This window comes from Centroberyx gerrardi, chromosome 23 (assembly GCF_048128805.1).
Source record: "Centroberyx gerrardi isolate f3 chromosome 23, fCenGer3.hap1.cur.20231027, whole genome shotgun sequence".
Taxonomy (NCBI): Eukaryota; Metazoa; Chordata; class Actinopteri; order Beryciformes; family Berycidae; genus Centroberyx; species Centroberyx gerrardi.
The window spans coordinates 18863854-18878850 of record NC_136019.1 but is presented as its reverse complement, the minus strand read 5'-3'; the positions used below and the strand labels follow the sequence as shown (position 1 = coordinate 18878850).

Sequence of the window (14997 nt, the reverse complement as noted above, 5' to 3'; positions counted from 1 at the left end):
CGCTTTACACGGTTCTTGGCAGTTCTCAAGGCGTTCGGCCAGCTTAATATAGCTGCAAACCAAAGGGACGGGGAGTAAAACCCGTGGCCTTTAGCTTCCACCTCCCTGTCTTGGTGTTGGAACATTGTTTGACCCACTGTTCGCGCTGACAGCGCCTCAGCCACCGGGCCTGCCAAGCTACAGCTGTGCGCCGCACAGAACAAGCTGCGTTTCCACGTTGAAACTGTCCTGCCTCGTTAAAATCGGGGCAGCGAGATTGGCGCAACAGCTGGGCGAATGCCAGATACGAGCCCCGTCACGGCACTCGGCTCGGCGCTTGATGGACCGCGCCGCCGCTGGCTTGCCTGCTGCTTCGAAAACCAATAAGATGGGGTCGGAGGGTACACATCTGGCCAATCAGAGCTGCATACGGAGGGTCGTGGGTGTCACAAAGCGTCAGATAAAAGCGGGGTAAGGGAGAGCACTCGAGGTCGGGCTCGTTTTGAGGCTCCATTGGGGTTTCGGATACCCGAGTAACGTGGACACAGAACCCCCTGAGTGGACTCACCATTTCCAGGCTCACACTCCTCCAAGTCTTCGTCATCGCTAGGACACTCAGCTGACGCTACCAATAGGTCATCCGTGTTCTGGAAGATAAAAACATAGGGGGGGTAGAGACAGTCAAGCCAAATTTTATTTGTATAAGGTTTTCAGGTGACGTAATAACATCAAATCTACCTTATCAGACTATTCACTTTCAGGAATCTCTTTTTCTAGGCCGGTTGTTATATATTTAGCCATTATTTGTGTACAGTTGATTCTCCACTGGATGTGGACACACACATACACAGGGATAGAACCTAGTCAAAGGCTTTAGAGAAGAAAAAAGTTTAAGAGGTTAGTTACACATAGACAACAGAGAGAGAGAGAGACAGCGAGAGAGGGAGGAGGGATTGACTGTCAGCGAAGACATTTCTCTCAGACATTTCAACCTCGTAACAGAAGAGACAGCAGATATGAAGCCAGTCTGTTAGTGCAGGGTTTAAAAGTACACCGGGTACAGTACCGGGGGTCTGCAGATTAATACAGATTAAATCTGACAAGGTGGTTCCAACCGAGTAGCCGGGGGTTTGTTCCTCACTGTTGTGTGACTCACGTAGCTGCATGTCTAGACACCCGAACCCCCCTCCCCAACCTCCCTTTCGCTTCTCAGCCTCTGGTTGTTATTCAAGATGGGGTCAGCCGATAGAAAACGGGGGGCTTTTATCAGCATAATTGATTCAAGCGCCACACCGCTACGCAGAGTTTTCTCTCTGTTCATTTATTAATCAAATTGCGTGTGTGTGTGTGTACTAGTGTGCGTGCGCACATCACCTGGTTCTGTCAAATGGGCCTAATGATCCTGCCTCAGTTTCCCGGCAACATCTCCATCAGACATGCTCTTACATTTCAATTCCGTCCGCGCAGTCAGCCACCTCGCTCTCCCCAACTCAGTGTAAAATAGCATGTAATGAATTCTTTAAAATGCGCGCTCTTAAAGTGAGAGGCTTTCCGTGTAGCCGTTATCGCTACATCTTTTAAATTAAGCAACACCTACATCAATAAATGGCCCAAGGCAGAGAGTGTGTGTGCAGTCAGAAATGTTTAAATAATCCAGTGTCTTTCTGGCTGTATCTGAAATGACTGATTCAGCCTCCTGGAGTTATCATGGGTGTAAATTAGTGACACACTGGTGAACCCCAACGGCACACCCTCCCATCTCTAACATCTAAGCCAGCCTTCTACATAAGTGTTCGCCATAGTTTATTGGATGAAAAATTGTCACATCAGATCCACTGACCCAATGCACTGATAAATACACACCACCAGCTGTGCAGTTACCCCCCGAATTCCAGTACTTTTGTCATCGTCTCTATCTCCAATTTGAATCCATTGACTTTGAAACCATTTCCATTCATCCAGACAAAACCAGAAGGAAATCACAAAAGCAGTAGCCTTGACTTAGACTTGTGATCTTAGCTTTACGTCCCCGGCACCTCCGACACCCAAATTGGGCACAGGCCGGGGGAAGTGATGACTCCGACGGTTTCGTGGAAACCCAAAGTATCAAGGGGTTGAGGGAAAGAGAGAGAGAGAGGGAAAAAAAAACAGACCCCCACATGCACATCAAAAGGTAGATCTTTTATTCTAAGCATCAAAGCGCATTATTCCACTATGATCAAAGCTGCGGCGCGGCGGGTCGCTCAGAGCTTTTGGAGAAATTGAAATTTGGGTTTCCGCTCGCTTGCTTTCCGCCACCCTGGCCCGTCTCCCGTCTCCGAATCCGCTGTGTCTCGCTGGGTGCTGGGGATGTTCATTAGAGCGCCAGAGCTTCCCGTTAGCCTTGCCCATCGCGGCATTTATAATGCTATTACTATGTTTGCTCTAGCACAAAATTACACCACAGGCTCCATAGGATGGATTATTAACTACCCAAAGGACTGTATATGCATGTGTGCAGAAGTGTGCAAGTGTGTGTGTGTGTGAGAGAGAGAGAGAGAGAGAAATCAGACACCAATTTTGCGTGCCATGTAGGGTGACCGTGACTAATATAATTAATGTAGAGTTTGGGGGTTAATTTCAAAGTGTAGTTTGCTGCAGATCATTGATTGCCAGTATAAAATTGTAATCTTTAATGTTAATCTAGTAGTGTGGGCTGATAACTCCAAATCAAAATGCCCTTTTCTGCTTCAAACAAGTTATCACCTGCAGTCATCTATAATCTAATTGCTGCATTTTCTTCCGCAAATGTAATTAAAGATAGTTTTTGGTGTTGCTTGTAGTTACAGTTTAATCATCAGCATTACTTGGACATGTTTGAAGGAACAAAAAATAAATTTTGACTGCATGTGTATCGATACAACTTGTAGAGGATGACCCGCAATTCAAATCACTACCGCTGAATTATCAAATTTCACTTGATACTCAATGAATTCTGAAGGCAAAGTAATCAAAAGGTAACTGAAAGCAATCAGATTGTGTTGGTGAAATCCAATTCATTATGTAAGCATGTAATCCCCCTAATCTGTAACAAGTAATCTGTTTTGATTGACTGAGTTGCGTGCAAAGACGTTGTAAAACACCTGATGAACGCACACCTGTGACCCTATAACAGGTAAGTTAAATAGTAATGATATAATAATGTATAAACACCCACTTGTGACCACATGTTAAGTTAAATATTAATGCTCTAACTGAAAACTACCACTCGTACCGCTGCTTATGGGTCGCTCAGCAAACACTTTGTATAGTTGTTGTTCAAGAACTATATTACTTGGTGGAAGACTAACATTTAATTATTATTATTAACGCATCACTTCCTGTGCACCAGAGGATTTTTCCCAGGAAAGAGCTACCAGACACCGGGTGTTTAGAACAGCAAATATAAGAGCTTTCATGAACTGGATATAGGTTGAATCACTATTGTGTTATATCAGTCGGTGATAGAGAGAAGCAAAACGGACATTTATTTCTATGAAAATGTTGCAGATTATTATTATCAGTTAAAAAAATGACTATGCACATTTAATACATTCATGTGTTTGCTGTCAGGCCTAACATGATTTTAGCCGTTCTAAAATAAATGTGAAGCACAACCTCTCGCGACTAATTTTACTTGACTGCAACTGCATCAACACTTCTTCCGTGTAAAAATAACACTGTTATTGTTTTCCCTCCCCTCATTCCCACATCTCTGTCTCCGTCTCTGTTTCTCTCCATCTTCTTTCTCTCTCTCTCTCTCTCTCTCTCTCTCGCTCTTGGCCAATCTGCTCCCGTATTCATCAAGGGGATGCAGATGAGCTCGCCAGGCCTTGAACACCACCCAGCAAATAAGAACAAATACCAGAAAAAATAACTCGATAACAGCGGGGCCATCCGTTTGAATGGAGCAGGGCTGCGTTAGCCGGCTATACGCCCCAAAAATGCATTCATATGTTTTTGCGCGTGGCTGAATATGGCTGCTCTGATCATTAAAGCATTTGGATGAGTGACTCATTGGTAATGTCTATTCATTCTCAAGCACGTATCCTGAATGCTATTTGGAGTTATTGTGACTATACAGTATGTTGAGCTAGGTACATAATAATAAAACAAAGGCTGTTAAAATGTGTGTACACTAGCAGAAAAATAGCTTCTTGGCAATAAAAAGCACTCTAAAGGTGGGACTGTGCTGTTTTTACGACTTTGCGCTGAGCGTAAATGTCAGTCAGCGAATGCAATACACATTATGGCTTGTAGCAACAGCAGAAGGGGACAGCAGAGCAGGCGATATCCGGAGTCCTTTGGCGTCCTAGAGTGGTTATAGATAATTTATCAAACAAGGCCCGTCCATGGCTGTCAATTCTGCAGCATAGATCACTGCTGTAAAAGCTTGTTATCATACGCTGTACGCGGAAGCGCGCTTCCGCCGAGCAGGCTGGAGTCCAGAGATATGATATTGAACACGGCGGACGGCTACATGTGACATCTCAGAGTCAGATTCCATTGATCTCATGTTTACCGAGGAGACGCGGAAACACAAAACCGTAGACTATCATGTTGTCCGAACAGCCATGTCGGCTGGGGGCCACTGGAGACAACACCGTCTGGACTGGAGCTTTGACCGAGCTTTGAAGGTCCCTAAATCTCCTAATTGCGCCTAATTGTACCACAGCGTCGTCCACGACTGAAAGAGAGTTCTGGGTGAATTGAGTCTTGGCCACCTCCATGTCTTTTGTCCTCCATCCTCCTTCCTCCACTCAGAGCCATCAGCTGGCATCACAGCACTACTTTGATAAGTACACTTTCCCTTCCTTATTTATGAATTTTAGGGTCCAGGTTTTTATTAATGTAAGAAGAAATCTGGGAGACAAACAAGAGTTCACCCAAAAGTACCATTCCAATTTTCTCTGAACTTGATTGGTGTTTGCAATATGAAGTGGTTTGAATTGCCCTGCACTCTTTCGCTACCCATTGCCCCACCCCCCTCGACTTCTCCACTCTATCACTAAGAGAGGGCTTTTAGTTCTGTAATTAGCACTGCTGCATTTGTCTGAAATGAGACTGATAGGACTTCCAAGTGAGGGAACCTGGAGAGGTAGAGGGATGGCGGAGGTTTGATAAAGGGAGCCGGTCTAAATATATATTCTGATTCTGCTAGTCTAATCATGGTTGTCAGGGACCGGCGTGAGTGGCTCGGCGACTGATCTCAGGTAAGCTACTGTGGACAGGAGCAGCGCTAATGAACACGTTTCAAAAACCCGAGTAAGAGCGAACCCGCCGTTAATTGGCACCTCGCTTCTTTGCTCTCTGCAACATCGTCTGTTGGAAAGTTTCAAAATGGACAGCTTTTAAAAGAAGGAAACTTTGAACTACCCCTTAGTTACAAAGCAATTAAAATGTCATCGAAATTGCTGAAATGCTGTAGATCCTGAGTAAACATAAATACTACTGTAGAAAATACAAGCCCCTACACCGGATGCTGCTTGCCACCCAACTACACCTTTGTTTCCCTTGAGGACCTGGAACACTTTTGATATAAATGCAGCCCTATGCAGCGAGGTGTTTTTGCATAACACACATAGCTTCTAGGCAATTAATAGCTTGTACAGGGCGTGAACTGGGTAGAGCATATTTCCCTCCGGAACACACAGGGCCTGTTATTATGGCTTATTATGGGAAGAGTGGGCCTGGACGACCGGCCTTTGCCACATGCCAGTATGCGGGCTTCCCTATTGTTGCGCTAATTGCTGCTTACCAGGATGACGGCGGGTGCCTTCAGAACATATGGATAATGATCGGGCCATAAATTATAGCTTTTCACATGCGTGTGCAGGAGGCTCATAAATGCATGTTTACAGCACCGCGAGCCGTATGGTTGTTGGCGCTGCAGAATTTCCCTTTTCATTATGTTATTCTCCTCCGCCGGCCTTTGTTGATACGTCTGGATGTGTTGTAATTTCCAGCATCCTACACGTCTGGGGTTTAGTCAGCCATATCTTCTTAGAGGAAATCAAAATTACAGTCTTGATTGGACTAATAGGACTAGCCACACAAAGCTGTTATCTGACTCCCTCTCAGGCTGAGGGGCCGTTTGAACGTCTGAATGTAAGTCTGAGGGCGAACAGAGAGGAGGCTCGCACAAAGCACTGTGGCTCGGACGTGCCTGTTTGACCTTGCGGCTGACACATGATTTCTTTTGAAATCTACATCGACTTGTCTGGAGAGGATCGTTTGGTTACTTGGCCATGCCGTTTAATCTTTCAGATATTGTTTCCAGACTTTCGACATTGTTATAAGAAAAGAGTAACTGGCAATGTTTCATCACATCTGATGTTACATTCCAACACATTGCACCAAATCATGTCCAAGGCTCAATGACTCAAACCCCACCTCTTCTCTTGATCTTCACCTATGTTCTTCTCTTTTCTTCCTGGGATTTTAGCTTCTCAATAAATGAATGAACCGCTCACCTGTGTGACACTGTCCCTCATGGTGGGGGAGCGCTGCTTGCGGGTGGTGGTGGTGGCCATGGTGGTGGTGGTCTCCATGATGGTGGTGGACATGTCGGCCAGCGGTGTGGTGGAGGTGGTGTCTGTGGTCAGCACCGAGGGCACGTCGCCCACCAGCCGCAGGTTGCCCTGGGCCTGGACGTTGGGGTCGCCCTCGGCCGCCAGTTTCAGCACCTGCAGCCCGTTGTAGTACAGGCCCGAGATCTGGCCCTGGAAGTGGCGCCCCTTCTCCCCACCGCCGCCGATTTTGATGAACGCCTGGCTGTTGAAGATTGTCAGCTGTCGACCTGATGCGCGAGAGACAGGAAGGAGGAGGAGGAGGAGAAGGAGAGAGGGAAGTGGAGAAGAAAACAGAAAAAAAGAGAAGGAGCATGGAAACAGAGGGAGGAAAAGAGAGAGAGAGAGAGAGGGCAAAGAATACATATCAGTCATGGTCTCTGGGAAGGTTTGCCCATCACACACAAAGTAATAAACACGCATGGTGTGAAACAGGGGAGATAGGGGGGGACTGCTTCAATCACATGGGATTTCCTCAGGTAACACTTTAGGGAGATTGGACCCTGGCTTGCTGCAGGTGCAGCCATTATGGGGCCGGGCAGGCGGCAGTCTCAGAAAGCCGGCCTGAATCTGGCAGTCAAATAGATTGCAGGGCCAGTCGTGTGTTGACCCCGAGACTGAGGGTGCACAGTGAAATGCATCTCATTTGCCCTGAGATGGAATATATTAGAACAATGCGAGGTCTGTGTCATTGACCTCCAATGCACCTGAGCCGCACAATGATAAAGTGCCTCTGCCAGGAAAAAAAATATCCCCCCCGACTCTGGAGGAAAATAAGATCCTCTTTGGGAGGAAATGTTTAATTCAGCAGGGGTTGTCTCCCTCTGTGGTCATTACCATACTGGATGGACGGATGGATGGATGAAGGGAGAAGACAGGGTCGACCGTTTAACCAGGGTCCAATACTAATGTGTTACCAGGGCTTGTGGTGAAGGGGGGGGAGTGGGAGTGGGGGGGTTTGACAGGTGTAGTTTTTCTCCTTGTATTTTCTTCGGCTGATGTCACTTGGGTGCTTTTTTGTGTTTCTGCCCTACCCAAAATTTGCATCCTGGTTCTCCTCCTCGGAGGTTTCCCCACCAAGCCAATCGGAGTGAATATAAGTTGGGAGATGAACTCCGACCCCTATAATGGGCCTTGTGGGGAGGAGGGAGGCGGGAGGGGAGGATGGAGGGAGGGAAGCATTATTACGGGATATTGTTCGAAGTGGAAGTGGGTTAAAAACAGACTTGATGAGGTAATTACTTAGAGGGGAAGGGCAGGAGAAGCCAAAGAGCTTTTTTTATGGATTAATCAATCCCTGTAAGGAAGGAGGGAGTGTGTTTGTGTGTGAAAGGGATACTACACTAATGTGTGCATTTGAGAGAGCAAGATGGACTCTACGGACCTCTGAAATGGGAGACCAGACGCGAGCGTGTGTGTGTTTGCATGTGTGTGTATGTACAAATGCGTGCATGCACATGTTTGAACCTCATGTATGTGCTTGGCAATGACTTCCACCGGTGTGTGTGTGTGCGTGCATTAGTGCATTATGTGCACACACCTGCACCTCATGAACATGGCAATTACTGACACTGGTTTGAGCGAGTGTGTGCGTAGTTGTGCGTAATGAAGACATACGATCCTCCGAATGCCTTTTGTGTTTTTTTGCCATTGTTTTCTCTGTGGGGTTGCAAGCCAAAGAGGACAGCCTTCTACCCATCAGCAGGGAGACGCTGGGGACAGGCCTGGGTCCCATTTGTTTTCAATTAAGAGAGCTGAGAGGGTACTTCATCACTGTAATCATGATTTACCCTGGGTCTATGTGGGTGCGCTGGTGCCGACATATGTGTAACACCCGCGTGGGTGTGACTATCAGCCAAATAATGTTTATTAATGTACACGCGTGTGAAGTGAGCCCCTGTGTATGCGCGTGGATGCGTTGGCGTGTGTACATGCGCGGTTACCGGTAACGTTTGCTGGTGTGTGCGTGTGTGTGTGAGAGTGTGTATTTGCAAGTTTTCTACAGATGTGCCAGAGAGATAAATCCATCCCATTGAGACGGGCCATTACACGTGTCATGCCATTATCAGATCATTAGGCTCGCCAGGGGCCCACGAGGGACCCGGCTCCCGTCCCTTAACTTCATAATGATGAGACTTAATGTCTGGCATATGCACTGTTGACATAATAGCTCAGTCTCACTCTATTATCTTACCGCTAAGCATGTTTTCGGTGGGAAGTGATACCGCAATGAATAGAGGGAATGGGGGAAGGGGCATGGAGGGGGGAGAGACTGTCGAATTGCGGACATCAGCGAGGAAAATAGAGGAGAATAAACATGCATGTGTACATACAAAGGTAAACTTTAACACACACACACGTTCACACTCAGAAATGCACACAAACTTGACTCGCGCTACACAGTCTCAGCCCACCGCATGGCCTACTAATGTACTGTATCATTGCTCCAGTGCCCTTGGCGAGAGGACACACACACCCAAACATGTCAGCCCGGAGGGTCTCCCGTTTCAGGCGAGCAGCCCCAGTCGGCCCCCACTCTCCGGCGAAGGGGTCGCGGAGTGCAGAGGAGTCGAGGACACAAATCATCTATATTCCTGAGCGCTATCGGTCCTCTTGGCTGAGCGGGCTCAAGTTCCTCTACAAATGCTTTGCGATTCTCCCTTGTGTACGAGCAGCCATTCCAAGTCAGAAGATGATCTGTTCAGACAGGACATTTTACTCCGGAGGAGTTAAGTGTATCGGTGTCAGGGTTATACTCTGAGCCAGTGACACAGTCATAAGTAAGCCATATTGACAAGCAGCTTATGATTATGATGCAGAGTGGGGGGGGATTAGTAATACCTCCGAAGTCACTGCATATGCATCAGCGTATCGTGACATATTTCTTAAAGTGTCCAAGCATCCGTGGGGTGACCTATTTAATCCGCGTGTTGCTACTACAGCTTGCGAAGACGCCCTCCCTCGCACAACGCAAAGAAGTGCAGGAAGACAAGCCTTGAGCATCGGAAAGGATTGTAAAGCCCCTTTATACATTCATCCTATCTGAGAGAGACAGAGCGAGAAGAGAGAGAAAGGTGCCCTCTAGACTAGATGGGGGGAAATCACTGTTTGTTTTTGTAGCTGTCTGGTCAGGATGAGACTCTAACAGGGCCTGATGAAGTTATTGTTTCGGGGTCTGCCGGGTCAAATCAAAACTGACATGCGGTTTTAGAGCCAATTTCAGCTGCGGGGATGAAAGGGGGTGGAGTGGCAGAAGGGTAGAAGAAGAAGAAGAAGGGGGCTCTGCATGACAAGCAATCAGAGCGCTTAATATGACAGAGCTGGCTATGGCGCGGCGGCACAGAGGAGTGTGTGCGGGTGCGTGTGCGTGTGTAAAATAACTTATGAAATGTGTCAGTGAAATGACCTTTATGTGTGTGATAGGTGGCCTTTTCAAGCAGTGTGTATTTGCGCATGCTTTTATTTACATACGCCTCTCCCCCCCCTGTGCTTGTGTGTATGTGTGTGTATTTTGATAGCTGCGTGTATGTGCACGGTAGACAGCACAGCACTCGGGGTTTGCACATTGATGAGGGTCTATTGGACCAATTTGGTGAGATTGGGTGGCTGCAGCCTCGCCTCTCTCCCCTGGGCTCTTAAGGTGATAGGCACTTAATGGGCAGAGGCTGGGGTATGGGAGGGGCTAGGCAGGGGAGCCGGGAGGGGGGTGCTTGTGGTGGTGGGTGGGTGGAGGGGTGGGGGGGCGTGGGCTGACAGCCGGCCAGCCACTCATTATAACAGCCATTCACGACCAAACACAGTGCCTTAATTAACTGCGGTGCAGAGACGGTGATGGTCATGCTTCCGCAATGAGGCACTGCAGCTTAGGCTGAGCTGACACTGGAGCTGCCTCTCTCTCTCCAATTTACTGTATATATCTAAGCTGGTAGCACAATTAACTAACTATGCTAATTAACTAACCGTGTGTCCATCTAGATATACATTCATCCATCTACCTACCTACCAACCAGCTTACCTACCAACAGACTGACCTACCTAACTAAATACCTAGCTACCTGCCTACTGTAAATACCTACCTACCTACCTAGCTAAATATCTACCTAAATATCTACCTACCTACCTTGCTAAATATCTACCTAAATATCTACCTACTTACCTATCTGCTTACCTAAATATCTACCTACCTACCTAGCTAAATATCTACCTAAATATCTACCTACTTACCTATCTGCTTACCTAAATATCTACCTAACTACCTACGTAAATATCTACCTATCTACCTACCTACCTACCTAAATATCTACCTAGCTACCTACCAACCTAAATATCTACCTACCTACCTACCTAAATACCTACCTACCTACCAACCTAAATATCTACCTACCTACCTACCTAAATACCTACCTACCTATCAACCTAAATATCTACCTACCTACCTACCTAAATACCTACCTACCTATCAACCTAAATATCTACCTACCTACCTACCTACCTACCTAAATACCTACCTACCTACCAACCTAAATATCTACCTACCTAAATACCTACCTACCTACCAACCTAAATATCTACCTACCTACCTACCTATGTAAATATCTACCTACTGATCTATCCGCTGCTGATCTATCCGCTGCTGATCTGTCCGCTGCCTACCCCTCCATGCCTTTTTCCTCAAAGATATCTGTGAGAGGTAATCCTTCTCTTTTCTTGTTTTCCCTCTGTAGATCACAGCAGTGCGGCAAGCGGTCCTCGCTTGCTTCATCTCCCCCTATTTCTGTCAGTTCCAATGGCATTTACGTACATGTATGTATGTATGTATGAAATCTATAAGGGATTGTGGAACATAGGCAAAGTAGCGCGCAGTGCCCCTCGACTCTGTCAAAACAATGGAGAATAAAAATAACCGTGGGCATGAAGTGATGACACGCTGGAAACTCACAGAGTGAAAGTGAGATGAAGGGGAGAGGAGACAGCTGAAGAGAGCCGAGCAGAGAGTCAAACATACAGTTAAGTATGTAGTTATGTGAATCCCGGGGCCAAGTTCCCAACAGTGGAGCTCGGTGAGGTTCATAGATCTTATTCTGCCCATTTCAAAGGCTTCCCAGACAAGAAGGAGCGCCTTAGAGGTGCCATGGCTTGGAAAATCTCTGATCCTGTCCTACAGCCTGGGAAAACATATATTGGCTAGAAAGCTGAGCGCTCCTCGCTGCTTAAATAGGGCATCTGGGTAAAAGAAGGCATTACGGTACGCAATCACTCCCGCCTTTGGTTGAATCACCCGGGGGGGCTTAGAGGCTGATAGGCTAGTGGGCGTTGTCGAGAAGCGAGTAGTGATCCGCCTTCGATTTCCTTGCCGAGGGGATGCGGTAATGACCCCTGCACGTCAGAGCATCTTATGCAGCTTGGGGGAGAGGGGTGATTTTTAAATGTACAATGCACAGAGGAACGCGCTGCCCCCACCCCGGAGATGACAGGCAATCAATACCTCTGAGTACGAAGGGAGATATGGACCCCCTCCTGCTGCACATCTCACACAGGCCTGTCATTTTCTCATGAGACGTCCCCCAGCGGCGTCTCCGCGTTGGAGATGCAAAAGATGGAATTTTAACTGGTTTTAATTGCGACAATTTAGACATGAAGTTGCAAAAAAACCCCAACTCATTTTGTTTTGCTTTGAGTTCCTTCCATTTCCTCCACTGGTGTTTAAGTGGAAAAAAATATGGTTCAGGTTGTAAAACAGGACCGCATAACAAAAAGGGAACTGCTTCATGATTTCATTTATTAGTTGTTGATTTCATAAATTAAGCTCTCGGTGTGGCTGCTCAGGAGTTAGACAACCCTGAAATAATAATGTATATGCGTGTCCCGTTCAAACTACTGCAGATAAAGCAACGCTGGTGTCATACAATCTGTCCACTATTCTTGGTGCGACGAATTAGAGAGGACAGTGCCATAGGTCAGCTATTGGATCATCTATTCGGTGCGTTAGAGAGAGAAAAAATGATAAAGAACGAGGAGGCTGGACACGGACTGAGAGAATGGGGACATGTGAGATGACAGCAGCGAGGGAGGATGACAGACGAGTAGGACAGAGAAAGAGCGAGCCGGCATGAGGATAGCATGTCATAGAGACAGAGCGAGGGCACGGAGGGAGGGACGCGGGGAGAAGATGACAGGCTTGATAAAAAGAAAAAGAGAGACGACGCAGCGAGAGAAAGTGGCTCGGGAAGAGACAGAAAGAGAGAAAAGACAAGTGAGTAAAAATGGAGAGAAAGAGGTGGGAGTGAGCAAGGGAAATAGCAGGATGGGCAGTGGGGGGGGGGGGGGGGGGGTAGTGAGACAAAAGGCAAAAGAAAGAAACAGAGGCGTAGAAAAGTGCTAACTGAACGTCCAGTGAGTCACACATCCTGAGCTTCCCACCCTCATTTTCTAGTACAGTGAACTAATCATATGGCTATCCTCGGGGTAATGACAGGGTTCCTTGATATCTACCTGTCTTAGCCTGACACCGTGGCTGCCTACTGTATGTATCACTGTGTCCTTTTTTCGAAATTGACCAGAAAAGAATCGCTCATTTGGAGGAAGTGGGTATTCATTTACACAGAGGTGGAAAAAGTCCTAGTTAGGTTGAAGTGCTGTTACTGTTACTGAAATTTTACTTAAGTATAAATTACTGAAGTGGAGTGAAAATAGACCTCAGTAAAAGTCAAAAGTAGATAATTTAGCGTAGCAAAAATGTATTTATATGAAAACATCACAGATTACTACTTTAAGCAAAAGTAAAACTACTGACTTCAAAAAAATGCTCCAAAACGTACCATTACTCGAAAAGGCTACTCAATTACAGCAACGACAGCAGGAGCAATTTGTTTCTTCCACCCTTGCCTATACGCACCAGCCTCCTTGATTTTATTTATTTTTTTAACCGAGAGAGAAACAGCTAGTCTCAGATGAGCTGTGGCCGGTAATTACCAGCCGAGCCGGGGAGTGGGCCGGGCTTGGGCCACGCTCGGCTGGCTAATGCACAGATTGCCTGTCAGAGGCTGCCTTATAATGGCTGCAAGTCTGCTACAACTCTAAAAGTAGAGATGAAGGCAGAGGGCTCTCACACGGCTTAGCCCCCCTCCCCTCCACTGCAAGTGGCTAACCTGGGGGAGGTGATTGTAGAGTCGGTGGGTGGTTGGGGCCGGTGGGTGGGGGTAAAGTCTCGGATGAGCTAAACGTAAGGTGGAGGGGATTGGAATGGGATTGCAGCTGTAGAGAGAGGTATCTTTGTCCCGGCAGCGTCATAATTACACCTCCCTCATCCTCCCTCTACTCTTGTTATCTTAGAGAGAGGGGGAGTGCCATATGGTTGCGAGAAGCCTCTGTCTCGAATGTTTTTCGGTAGTTGGGTGTGCAGAGTGGGAGCGATGGCCCGCGATTCACCTCGGCCAATACGCGGCTTTATGACGCGACTGACAGAAAGTTGGACCGTTTCGCGCACAAAAAGTCTTTACGGGGTTCGCGTGGACAAATCCTTCCCGCGCCAGCAGAATTTCAAACATTCCTTGTTTGTCTGTATCGACAAACAAGGTCTTTCCCTGTTTCCATCTTTTTCTGTAGAGGAAAAAAAGTCATGAGAATAATGAGGGAGAAAGAGAGACAGAAAGAGTAAAGAGAATGGAGGAAAACCGGGGGGCGGGGTGCGCTGACAAAGTTGATTATGAAGTGTGCCCAAGTTATCTCCTCGGCGCAAGGCTCTCTTTGGTAATTAAGAGCGTTTTGCTTTTTTTACTCCTCAGAAGTTGGGCTGGTTTGGCAAGAACACTATGAATTAATTGTGTTTGACAACGGAGATGAGGGGCCAAATGCGGCATGAAGTAGGACTGAAAGCCTTGTGTGAGGGAGCGTGGAGCCCCGAGGGCCTCGGTGGCAGCGGGGGGCACAGAAATTGTGGTGGTGAATTCGACAGGACTCTAGAGACAGTGCATAAGACTGGATTTAACTGGATATGGCTCTATCTCTGATCGTATATCTGTATGTAGATCTCAAACAAGTGATATTGTCCAGGGAGAGAGACTGGGAGAGATAGCATAGCGGTTAGCTGGGGACAATCTTTCCCTTCTCTCTTTTTATTCACTCCAGCTGTGACGGCGCTGTTTTAGGCCATTTCATGGTAGGGGACCATGAAATAACACAGCAAAGCGTCCCATCATTCCAGCTAGAGAGCCAATGTCTCGCGGCCACTTTTCTACTGATGAGCTAGCGCGTTAAAAATGCATACGGCTTCCTCCTACTTTGCCCCAAATATGGCCGCAATAATGCAAAGAGATCAAATGAGAAAACAAGACAGTAAGAGAGCGGGGATACAAAGCCCGTCATGGGGGGCTGAAAGACAAACTCAGACGGATTTGCTCTCTGTTTATGGCAGCCTGATGTGAGAGAATCT

General features: G+C 47.0%; 1 protein-coding gene across 3 annotated transcripts in view; it reads right to left on the bottom strand.

Annotated features, from left to right (window-relative positions):
• The window catches only part of nrxn2b (neurexin 2b), a 603500-nt gene that overhangs the window by 13021 nt on the left and 575482 nt on the right, over positions 1–14997 (bottom strand). For all 3 annotated transcript variants that reach the window (XM_078281834.1, XM_071923519.2, XM_071923520.2), the window contains 2 exons: positions 6471–6796; positions 548–626 (listed from right to left, as the gene is read on the bottom strand). In XM_078281834.1, coding sequence (XP_078137960.1) covers positions 548–626; positions 6471–6796 — 405 coding nt within the window. The remainder of the gene's footprint in view (positions 1–547; positions 627–6470; positions 6797–14997) is intronic.